At 38.2% G+C, this 12,788-nt stretch overlaps 1 protein-coding gene across 7 annotated transcripts in view; it reads right to left on the bottom strand.

Moving 5' to 3' along the window:
• DGKI (diacylglycerol kinase iota) overlaps positions 1-12,788 on the bottom strand; it is a 414,076-nt gene that overhangs the window by 260,268 nt on the left and 141,020 nt on the right. For 5 of the 7 annotated variants that reach the window (XM_063447581.1, XM_063447580.1, XM_063447577.1 and 2 more), the window contains exon 1: positions 1,839-2,587. The exons of the other annotated variants lie outside the window; for them this stretch is intronic. In XM_063447581.1, the coding sequence (XP_063303651.1) occupies positions 1,839-2,455 (617 nt within the window). In that variant the 5' untranslated portion in view covers positions 2,456-2,587. Of the gene's footprint in view, positions 1-1,838; positions 2,588-12,788 lie in introns of those variants that run through there. 7 annotated transcript variants of the gene reach the window in all.

A 12,788-nucleotide genomic window follows, 5' to 3' on the forward strand; every position in this document is an offset into this window, starting at 1 on the left:
GGGGTTTTTCAGCACAAAAAATGTGCTGAAAAACTCGTCTTATACTCGAGTATATACGGTACGTTAAATTAATATATATGTAGTATATATATATATATATATATATATATATATACACATATACATACACATATATATATAACATTTTGAAATTTTATATCGATAATATATATATATATATATATATATATATGTATATTCATTTCGAAGTAAACTGGCATATATATATATATATATCAAAAACCAAAAAGTTTATGGTGGGGGAAAAAAATGGGATTGAAAACCCTTTCCATCTGAAGTCTGTTGATAGTTAATACAATGCTAAATAAAAATCTGCACACCACTCAAGCCATAAGACTTGCTTTTCAAGCAGAAATCCCAAATTTGCAGTGATGGTACTACCGCAAAGGATTCTGGGTGGCCATATGCAAATTAGTTTATTAAAGAATCACATTTTGCCTCATTCCATTTTAAACATGGATTTCTTTGAGTCTTTGTTTGCTGTATACAACAGCTTTGAAACACAACTTAGGAAAATATGCAAAGCCAGTGAACCACTTTAACTGTTTTATAATATATTATACATATAGAATATATGTATAATATATTTATTACATGTCTGTATTAAAAAAAAAATCATTTGCAGGCACTTGGGGGACTGCCTGACAGCTCAGGCAGTCCCCTGCAAACATCTCATAGCCACCTGTTGCGGCCATGTGATCATTGTGATCACATGGTCGTGGAGGGCCGGAGAAGTGGTGTTGAGCTGCCAGGATTGTTAAGCAGGCCCCCCCACCCCCGCCCGGGATCATTGCGGATCGCCGGTCTAAGTAAGTGCAGACCGGCACAGCAGGCGGAGGATGGCTGCGTACTATGTCGCCCTGCAGCGTTTAGAGCCACCTCCTAAAGGACAGCATTGTACGCCTGCCGTCCTTCAGGGGTTCATATCCACTTTGAATTCACTTCGTATTCTCACTTTAGTGAAAATCCCTATATGTAAACAGTGGTTGAATCTCTGGCTATTTTACCATAAATAAATCTGCAGAGTATGATTGCAAGGTAATAAGTTTCAAGACATGTTTAAGGATATAAAATTAATTATTTTTGGGGAACTTTGATGCAGCTTTAAGACCTATGGTCATAAGGTGTCATCAAATCCCTATATTGTGGGGGGATACGTGTTTCTAAGTTGTTATCGCTATTGTAAATAAAACCTATTATTTTGTGAATACACTGACTTGTTTAACTGCATTTACTATAACTTTATAGTAACTATTAAGCAATGCATGCTGTTGTACGTTTCTGCTTTTGTTTATAGCCAGCATCTTGATATCTATTTTTAATTAGATTGCTGCATTATTTGAAAACAGAAGAAGCTGCTTTAAATATTATTTTTATTTAACGTTCACAGGGGTTAGTTTTGTTGGGTACTACTTTGGCTACTTCCAGTTGCATGGTACACATTCCGGATTGTTCACTAAAATGAGAATTTCAAATTTAAGGTTAACATAGCTGAACTGGGACCATTCTCTAAGAAAGCTATGCTTTCAGTGTGGCGACTCTGGCTTTAAATTTGAAATTCAATTTGAATTCACTATGAACTCTATTTTGAGTGAATAACCCTGATTGTTTGCGCTTTGTAGTGATGCTAGCTCATAAAAAATATAGACCACTCCAATTAATATGTCTGAGTTGTAGCAACTGTAAAATTATCAGTTTCATCTAGCCTCAAACCAGCACGACTGAGCTATGCCATGCTTGGAACATGCTTTGCACATGGCACTGGAAGGGGATACATGCCACACCAAACAAGTATTTTCTGATAGCAGTGTACACACCTTGGTACAATCGTGTTGTCCGTTTCACTGTCTGAACTGCTGCTGGTGTTGGATGATGCTTGTTGGGAATTAATGTCTTCTCCTCTGTCGGGGTCACTGGGTTGTGCATCATCATGTTCAAGAAGCTTATATTCTAGCCATATCTGCCACAGAAGATTTTCCAAGGTGTTAATCTCTGTAGACTTCAATGCCCGTTTCCTGATGTCTTTGACTGCAAAACGTGGGTTTACTTTAACTGGAGCTGTGCTGGATTTCCTACGCTTCTCATCTTTTTTATTGCTGTGACAAAGGTGCATGGACATCCGGCGCTGTGTCAATAACCCCAGCGACGGGGCTCCAACACATGACTTGCGCCTCACTTTCGATGCCATTACACTCGGCTTTATATCCACATCAGGAGGATGCGACTTGTTAAAATGACGATGGAAAAAATTCTCCATAGTAAAGAAGTTGAATTGGTAGGATATTACCGACCGAAAGTTTGTTATCTTATTAAGGTAATAGCAGATGAAATTATAAAAGCTCCAAGTACCCCCTCCAAAAAAGGTACAATCCAAAATAAAAAATGTATAATCGACTAAATAAAATTTTTCAGCCAAAAAATTCAGAAGCCACATACAGTGTAAACAGTACTTTTTTTCTCCCAAAAATGACTGACCTTTTGATCACATTGGTCCATGAATGTCCTTATAAACAGCAGATTGGGACTTTAATACCTCATTAGAATATATTAATGAGAATCTGTGTAACAACAAATATCCAGCTAATCGCAACACATAAAAATTGAATCAGGAATGATAAAAGCCAATTGCAAATCACGAAGTTTCTAACAGTGCCTTGCATTAAAAGTCAAATCACATTGCAGCCTAGTAAATGAAAAATGTAATTGCATAGGATAACACTTTAGTACACATAGATCCTTAACTGACCTGTGTTTACTTTACTCAGCAAGAGGTAAGACTGCAATTTCTAGCCTCCCTCCTGAGGGGTTTTAAAAGCTATGAATCAAACAAGTTGTTTCCAAATTCAAACTCAGCTGAACAGAAATTTGTAGTTGCCCAATAATCCCAATGCTCTTCTCTGTGTACACAAAATAAAAAAAAATAAAAAATACTGGGAATAAATACTGGCAAAATCTACCAAAAGAGCCATAAGCATATAATAAGAAAGAATAAAAAAATTAAAAAAGATCATAAAGCTTTTACAGATATGCAGAATTGGTTTTGCTGTTTGTGAGTGGCTTTTCATTTATTAAAGATTAATTAAAGTAAGTCTATTGCAAGATCTTATTTATATCTGGTGTCCACTCACAGAGAATTCTTCTGTTTGAAATTATTTCATTTTTAAAGACAAAAAAAAAAAACCTGACACTTTTCTGACTGTAGTAAGATTTATCCAAAAATAACTTCTGTCACTTACTAACTTCCAAACCCTCTCTGTCTTTTTATGTCCAAATGCCTTCTCAATATCAGGTTCTCGTTTTGCCTGTTATGCTTACTGTCTCTAACAACTATACTATTTAGAATTAGCTGCAAAACAGAGCTGATTAAAGGCGATCACAGGAAATATTTCAAAGCCTTCGGTGTACAAAGGATATGATAATCTGCTTGCGAATTTTGCATGAGATTAAAATCAGTTAACCTTTACTGCATCACAACGCTTTTAATGCCTATAGTTCATACAAGTGAAAGGAAAGCACACACTTCTAGCTGTGTTTGCAAACTATGTATCATTGAACTCTTTTTTTCAATACAGTCATACCTAGGAAGCACTGTATACCGGTACACTAAGAGCACAGATGGATATTAATTTTGGGACAATGTTTCCATTACTATTTCTCTGTTTAACCCCTTAAGGACCAAACTTCTGGAATAAAAGGGAATCACACATGTCATGTGTCCTTAAGGGGTTAAAAAAATAATAATTCTAACAAACCCTATTTCAAACCTATAACATAAACATTCTATTTAATAACCACAGAATAAGATCCCTTATCTTTAGAGAAAATACAGTAGCAAATGCTAGTGCCTGGCTGTTATAGTTAAAATGGAGCAGGCGAACTTTCCAGGACTGAATAACAGCCTAAAGCTAGCAGCTGGGGTTTTGCAGATACACTTGAAGAATGGGCAGAGCTGTTTGCTAAAAGTGCAGTACCATAGTCCCTGGTAGCATGCCTTTATTGCATTGTCCAATTAGAGCACTGAAAAGGGCAGCTGTTTTCCGCTAAACATCAAGGCTGTTTTTCCAGCAACACGGCCAATGTGTGTCACAATCATTGAATGTCACAGTGAACAAAATGCCCTCGGTTTAGCAGACCTACAAGCATAGTAGGTGACCAAATGGTGACTTGAAAAAATATCCAGTTTGATGTAGAAAGTGATGATCCCCTCTGTCTGCATCCAGAATTCTTCCTTGTTCTTCACCCCTGAGGTACAGCAACCAAGAAACCAGGGGAAAGGATTAGAAAAAGGCTTATCACAGAACACGTCTCGTCCAATTAAAAAATATAATCCCACTCCTTCATCTCTAAGAGTTTTACAAAAAAAATAAAGGAAAATGTGAGGTCTTTAGAGAAGTTTTGCGTCACGGTTTGAACTCTCTGGAAGTACTGTGAAAGGATGTGGGGAGGGGGGTAGTGTGAAAACAGAAAGCTGGATGTTAATCAAGAAAGCTAAGCCTCGCAAGGAGTAAGTAGCTTGATGCATGGGAATAAGTGCACCTCCTGTGTATTTGCAGTTTCTCTGGTATATTTTCTCCCAGTGCTATCTGCTCTCCTGAGACCTCACTGAAGTTTTCTCAGGCTTTTGCAACAGCTTCTGCAAACTCCCAAAGGCTCCCTTTACTCTTCTTACCAAATCCAGAGTGGCCTCATCTAGTGAAATCCTCTTCCTGCGTCTTTAGGTTTATTTTTTCCAGCACAAATAATCAGACTGGCTGGCTCATTAAATATTCTAGAGTACACAGGAGGAAAAGAGGCCTGCAGTCAAACATGCCCCAAACGTGCAGATATCTTAAACTTCTGTTTCTGGTGGGAGGATTTGCAGTTTAGAAAGATGATTCAAGCGGTTCTACTTCATCTGAAGATTAGTATCCTAAGATCTTGGCTTGCACACAACTTTGAAAACGCAGGGCAGAAGTACCGTAGTTCTGCTTTTGTGAAATGTTTCTGTCATTTCCTTCAATATGTTGCAACATTTATTCATACATTGGTTTTTTGAAGTAATATGAATGCATTGCATGCTCACATCATGAAATGATAGGCTTTGAGTGTTGGACTATAGGAATTAGAAGCAGTCAATGGTGATTCAGCAGGTCATGAAGGCAAGAGTGATTGGTTATAATCCAATAATGAGAGACTATTATAGCAAAACAATCTGGAGGCACTGAACACACAGCATAATAGCATCATACCCAACCCATCAAACTGTGATTGTTACAGTGCTTAAGTGTCCCATTACTGACCACATACAAAAATGTGTACTATAGTATGCAAAGTCTAATACAGTCCCATACTAAGCCTATAAAATAAAATATTTACCACACAATTTTCTCTGAAAAGTGTGAAATCAAATCCTCTTGAATTGAACTGAATGTATTGGATGCTGGAAGAAGACAAACTATTCAGGTGTATATTTTAAATTCTAAAGGTTATTCCATGATGTCAATTCACTAAACCAGTGTTTCCCAACCCAGTCCTCAAGGCACACCTACCAGTCCAGGATTTAAGGATTACCCAGTTTTATCTAAGGTGTTTTTAGAAAAAAAAGAAAAAACACCTTAGACAAAACTGGGTAATCCTTAAATCCTGGACTGGTAGGTGTGCCTTGAGGACTAGGTTGGGAAACACTGCACTAAACAAGGACCTGTGATGACTTGAATACCCACCTGAAGAAGCACAGCAGTGTCGGAAAAAGACATCTTTAGTTTGGCTGAAATTAAATATCTTACAACCACTTCATCCTGTATTTTTAAACAAGTGGATTCATAAGTATAAATACCTGGTATTTAGTGAAAATACTGTTGTGTGTTTGGCAAGACAAAACACATACATAATTTGCACATTTGGGTAGATTTGCATATTGCAAATTCTGCAGGCAGGAGAGATATTTTGTGCCGGTTATTGTGCTATTAAAATTTCCTGTATATTTTGTGACATGTTTTGTCACAGCAATGCTTATGTAATGATCATATGGGCTAGTCCCAAGTTAAATAATGTTTTGGATGTTAGTTCCTTTTGGAACTTGTGTCCTGCTAGGATCCCTATAGTCCTGGGATAAAGCAACAGAGCTAGGTCTGAGAGCCGCAAATGCCTTTGTAAAGGCAATAGAAATCACTTTGCAGGCAGCAGGGACGATACCTGCCTGGAAGAAGGGCTACAGCGGAATGGGCAGAGGGGACTATACCTGCCTTGAAGCAGGGTTGCAGTGTAATAGGCAGAAGGGACGATACCTGCCTGGAAGTAGAGCTGCAGACTGGTCACGTGGAAAAGTTCTAGATTGGACCCCAGTCAAGCGGTGGCGACTGAGGCAGAGGTGCTTCAGGTTTCCTGGTTCCAGCAAGGAAGCAAGCTTGGCGAAAGTACTCAGCCTGGGTACAGGGAGCTCCGTCACAGTCACCTACTGTATATATGCACAGGTTCTCTGTATCAATAAACATATTGTGCAAGCCTCCTTTAATGCAGTTAGTCATCATAAACCCCAGCAAAGACAGTAATACATAATGTATCACCAAGAGCAGTTTCACAGTTGTGCTGTCACTCTTGGGAGGAGAACGAAGAAATTCACGCAAAACTTGGACAGAAAATATTCTTCCTAACCAGGAAGCAACTGCTTGACTGTCTGATTGGGACTGATCAACAAGATCCAATGTAAAGCTCATTATTTATCTTTCTTAGTTTCAATATAATAAACAGTTAAATAAAAGTGGTTCTGATGTTCAGAATGACTTTTTAATACATTGTCAGACGACTTCTCCAGTCTTCTGTTGCCACTACCCTTATATACTCTGCCATTTTTTTGTATGTCTGTATTTTTGGAAATTGGTATATTGATTTTGTGTAGTAAGCTTGATTCGCTACTTCAACAAATACATACACCTCTATTTCTGGAAATCACTGCATTTAGTTTCCAGTGTTTTGTTGTACAATATTTCCTATAAATAAATAATTCAATTAAACAAATTGTGCTTGTTCTAACTTCCTCACTTACATCAATCAGTAGGTCATATCACCTAAAAGGTTCCACAAAAGCCTTACGTCTGACCCTATAATCACACCCTTTAAAGCGGAACTTTCACTTCTCTGGCATTTACCCCTTTTAGTAAAATGCTGAAAATCATCTATTTACTTGTGTTCAGGTGCTATGTTTTCTTTAAAAATGTTATTAATGGCATAGTACATGACATCATAATCCAGTTCAGACAAGGAAAACCCAAACATTGCAAATGAGGAAAAGAAATAGAAACATTGTTTATTTCTCCTCTTCTCTATATGTTTTCTTAAGGCAGAGTGCCAGGTGCATAGGACAGAGTTTATAACAATGACTGACAGGGGGTTAAGATGGACGTGCCCAGTTGCAGAATATAGAGGTGTGAATTTTTACATTTAATTTTATTTTTCATACTTTACAAATATATATTTGTTAAATATAGAATTAAGTAAGCATAGTATTAAAAAAAAACAAAAAAACAGGGAAGTGACAGTTCCTCTTTAAAATTAAAGTGTCATTCTTTAGCTTCCCTTTATACTCATTGAAATCTAGCTGAACGCTTAAAATGACAATAATGCCAATTTCAGGGATGATAAGATGAATTGCAATTTTTCTTCATTTCCCATACTCTTTTGCAATGTTTCAGCATTTGTCAAAGAAACCCTTTGTCAATGAGTGCAGCCTAGGGATGTGCATGGGCAAAAACATTCGGTCTGAAATTCGGGACTTCAGCAATTCCCTAACCTTACCCCTAAGTCATAATTCTGAGCAGGTCAGAGAGGAGATGCCGGGGTTGACTTATTGGTAGTTTATTGGAGTTAGGAGACATGGTTTAGACAATGGTAACAATAAGAATAAAAAGGATAAAAAGAAAAAAGGAATATTAAAGATAAAGGGGGAAAGCAGAACCTAGAAACAGAATTATAGGTAAGTATTAAGGAGTAGTAGTTGAAGAATTAGAAGTATGGGCAATGTGTCCCAAAGCAGGTTCACAGGAGAAAGGGAAACCTATCAGTGAAATAATAGGTAATAAGTAAACATAATATTATCAGACAATTATAAACAGCATAATATAGCATAATGGAATTCAGGTTGCTTCTAAGTTCAGGTGGACAGTCTCTTTAGTTTGGAGGATTTGTACGGAAGTTACCAGATAAGTGGATCAGGGTTTTCCAGGAGAGTTGCAATTAATAAATATGGTTAGTAAATTCCAGGCAGGTTAGATCCAAAGGAAATAATGAATAGTTAGAAAATAAAGTCCAGTTTGAATTAAAGCAGGATATTTGGATCAATCAGGATGGATCAAAGGAAATCAGAGTTGAGCAGGTTATCAGGAATCAGTTTGAGCCAGGAACAGATGTTTATGGTCTGATACAGACAAGACAAGTATCAGAAATAGCCAGGTGCAGAACACAGCTTCTCTCAATGTAAAGAAAACCTATTTTAGTTGGGCATGGCCTTTTATAGCAGACTTGGAAGATCATATGAGGCAGGTAAGAGCGACTGAGGATTGACTAGTGGCTAGGAAGGCCACTAGAGGCGAGAAACGGGTATTGCAGTAATAAAATAAAACAATATCTTGGTTGTCAGGATAGGATCCTGACACCCTACCCATACCCCATCCCCTAACCCTACCAGGGTTAGAAGAAGGTTGAGGTAAGGGGTAGGGTTAGGGACAAGGAAAACGTACAAGGCGCAAGGAAAATGTACATGCTCAAACCATACCGAGGGATAGCCCCCTGACAGCCTCGACATCAAAGGTGTAGTGCAGAGGCGTGCCAGACTAGGCGTGGCCTCTGATAGGTTCCCTATTAAAACAGAGAAGAGCTGAGCTATCATTGCTCAGTTTTTCTGTGCTGTTTATCAGCAAACTCAGATTTTCTGGATTTCTGACCCTTGGCTTGTCTCCGTGCTCTGGATTTGCCTTGGACTTTGCTCATTTACCGCAGTGAGTACTGCATTTTGGGTTTCATATAGCAAGCCTGACACTCAAAAAATAAAAACATCAACACTATAAACATGGCAGTTGCTCATATGTTATCCCATTTCAACCTGCTAATAATAGTTTCTATGCATTGTACCAGCCGGCTGATTTCCTCTACACTTCCTCGGTAGCAAATCATTCCACGCTAGATGACAAAGGATGCTGGGTATTGCGCAGAGACATTTAGAATCTGTCCAGTTAGCCAATATTTAAACATGGAATCAAGCATGGGGTATTCATTTTGAAAGATATGAATAAAAGTGTTTCTGTGTGCAACAGAAACACAAGTGGCGACTGTTCTCAGAAAGAGATTCACACGACATCCTTACGCAAACTTTACACACTGGTAAAATGGGCGCAAAGGTAAAGATATAACCAAATAGATCATGCTTTAGTGTTAGAGATCATTCTTATTTATACATAGCTAATTTTGCTTTTACAGCATCTGCTAATCTAAACAAATTAGATTTTGGATCAAATTATTAGCAAGATAAGACGGAACTTGGTCATGTTTTTCATGACAGAGTCCTTTAATTATGATTCCATTCCGTTTGATATATGACTCAGGTTAGAGTCCATTTAATGTTAGAAGGGTCAGCATCACATTACGAATCTATGTTGTCAGAATGGCTAATCCATTTCTACTTTGCATGTATGAGCCTTCTCGATCATACAGCACTGCGAGAGACACAGCCTCCCTGATCTCATTAATTTTGGTGTAGTTAGGGTTTCAAATCGCAGACAGTGGCCCCTGCAGGAACTACTTGCTTCTTCACAGCTGTGCTGTGTGTCACACAAGATGTCTGGCCCCTTTATCATTTGCAACCTCCTCTCGTCTCCTCTTAGACAGCTGGTACACATCTTCAAATTGGATATCCTTTAATTATTGACCCCTTCAGCGACTGAGGGTCGATCAGTGGATTGCATTCCACATCTAGTCTAAAGGGGGTTAAATTGATCCAAAGTGAGGTTACTAGACCCATTTTTAACACATTTGTCATTGTTACCGAACATTTCTTTTTTAACCCCATAAGCATCAAGCCTGCAGGTATGATATTGCACAAATTCTGGATTGCCTCATTTTAAACAACCCGGCATATAAAACAAAATATCATTTGCATCATGCTGAATTAGAAAAAAAATATATACTTTGACTTTAACAGTGTACAGAAGTGGTTAGAAGATAAGAGACTATGTAGGATGAAAGACACAAATGACTGGTGAGGCACTGTGATTGATGAGTTTATTAAACAGCTTATTGTGGGGTAGATGGTTAAGCATAAGCATGAATTACTGTGCAGAGAATTGGAATAAAAAAATAGGCAGCGATATGTAAACATCTAACCATTTACCTTGTGGACTTATTATGTATGTTTTTAAGTGAGGACTTTGCATCCTGAAACATGGCAGTCAGACTGTAAGCAGCTGTAAACAATGCTACAAGAAGAAAATGGAGGTGATACTCATAATACGTTTTATTATGTAAAGCAACACTATTTAAAAAAACAAAATGTTCATCAGCTTAAAATAATCCTCCCGATTTTGTCAAATATCACTAATCAATATTTGATGTATTAAATAGAAATTCAGGAGAGACGTGAACATGATATGAATCAGTTCCAGATTCGGAATGAAACATTGTTAGCAACAAGGAGGGCTAAAAGCAGGCTTTCAATACCACTCGTGTTTAGTCATGCATGTTATGTTTTCTGTTTTTAAAGTGCCAGCATATGCCGCAGAGCTGCATACAGGGGAAACGAAACTTTGAAATAACAGATAACAAATTTAGAAAGAAGAGGTGACAAGGAAGGCAGCTACACAAGCTTACAATCTAGATAACATCAGAAAATATCCAGGACTTTTTATTGTTACTAATTACACTCTGAATTTAATGATACACATTTGCTAAGCATATTTTAGGAACTTCAACAATTTTTTTGTTAGTACATTAAGGGTTTCCTTTGACTTTAATTACATTCAATTTCACAGATAAACCACTGCTCTGCCCCACATACTGTTTTGAGGTCTGTCGATCACGCAGAGGGTTTTTATCCCACACAATGTGAGAAATGATTCATTATTACCTTTTATGTGGATGGTTTAAAATTGGGAAAATATAGCAATGTGGACTTAATGGTAACATTAACTGAGCTGCAAAATGATTGATGCTCTATTAAGGCAAAGAATTAAACATACATTTCACTCCCCCAAACAATCAAGGACATCTATATCAATCACTAAAATCTCATTACAGTTAGACTTAGTGTAAGATTTATTATGACATGGTCCTACTTCTGGATGAGTCCAGTGCAATCAGAGATGTAACACAGGTTTTTAGGTGCACTTTTTTGGTGACTTCTATTTGCCTATAGAAGCATCATGTGACATCAACCCAAAAGCAATAAGTAACAAAACTGAATCAAGTGAAATGGCCCAGATCTAAAAATCATTAGAAAACAAACCTGCATCAAGTGAAAGGTGTCTAAATCTGAAAGTCATCAGAAGCCAATAAGCACATTTTTGTTCACAATCCTCTACTTATCTAATATAAAAAAGCTTCTCTGTCAAACCCAGATTTGTATTATTTTTTTTTAAATTTCATATAGATCTTTAAAATCTTAAATTCCAATGTAGTCAAAATAAATTATAAGACAATATCAGCAATGTCACCATCAGTAATCTTTGCAAAATATGGAAATGTACCAGACCCACCTGCCATTTAAAAAGAATCCATCTTCCACAGCTCCCTGTGCTTGGGCACACTGTACCCTGCGTAGTTTGCCTTTGCGTACTACTTCAAGATAGCAGGAACTTTAATAGCATGTGGCATGTTAATACAAAAATGACATCCACAACAGTGTAGATGACAAGGTCAACTTCAAGTAGGTTTTAAACATTGATTTATACACTGTGCCAGCATAAGTGTGGCTTTAAAGAAGTATTTATCGTAATATTTTCCCCACATTTTGCTCTGGACGTGGTTAAAGGGACACTGTAGGCACCCAGACCACTTCTGCCCATTGGAGTGGTCTGGGTGCCAACTCCCACTACCCTTAACCCTGCAAGTGTAATTATTGCAGTTTTTTTTATAAACTGCAATAATTACCTTGCAGGGTTAAGTCCTCCCCTAGTGGCTGTCTATTAGACAGCCACTAGAGGGAACTTCCTGCTCTATAGCACAGGTTTTCTGTGCTAGAGCGTCGCTGGACGTCCTCACGCTGTGTGAGGACCTCCAGTGTCGCTCAATTCCCCATAGGAAAGCATTGAAAATCGCTTTCAATGCTTTCCTATGGGGTGCGCATTAGGTCTCCTCGGCCGGTGGGCGGGATCAGTCTCGCCCACCGGCCGATGTAGGCAGAAGGTGGAGCGGCGGGGGAGGAGCAGGCAGCGACGTGGGACATGTCGCTGCCTCAGGTAAGTCACTGAAGGGGTTTCACTGAAGGGGTTTCACTGAAGGGGTGGGATTGTTTTCCTGGCACTGGAGATTCCTTTTAACCTTAACCTTAATATCTACCATTTAATTGTGCAGTGAGCAATTCAGAACGCTGTATTTAGTTTTTTCACAGTGGCGGGTCATGACACAAAATACTGCCATAAAAATGTATTTATGCATTTGCTGCCAATTACCATACTCTATAAATGCTAAGGCTTGGCCTGCAGTTGTGGGAGGGGCATGTTACCCTACTTAAACCCCCCTACTCACCTTCCTCCGTCCAGTACGTGCTTTTAGCGATCCGCATGTCCCCACCCTCCACTCCC

Source organism: Pelobates fuscus, chromosome 3 (assembly GCF_036172605.1).
Source record: "Pelobates fuscus isolate aPelFus1 chromosome 3, aPelFus1.pri, whole genome shotgun sequence".
NCBI classification, from domain to species: Eukaryota; Metazoa; Chordata; class Amphibia; order Anura; family Pelobatidae; genus Pelobates; species Pelobates fuscus.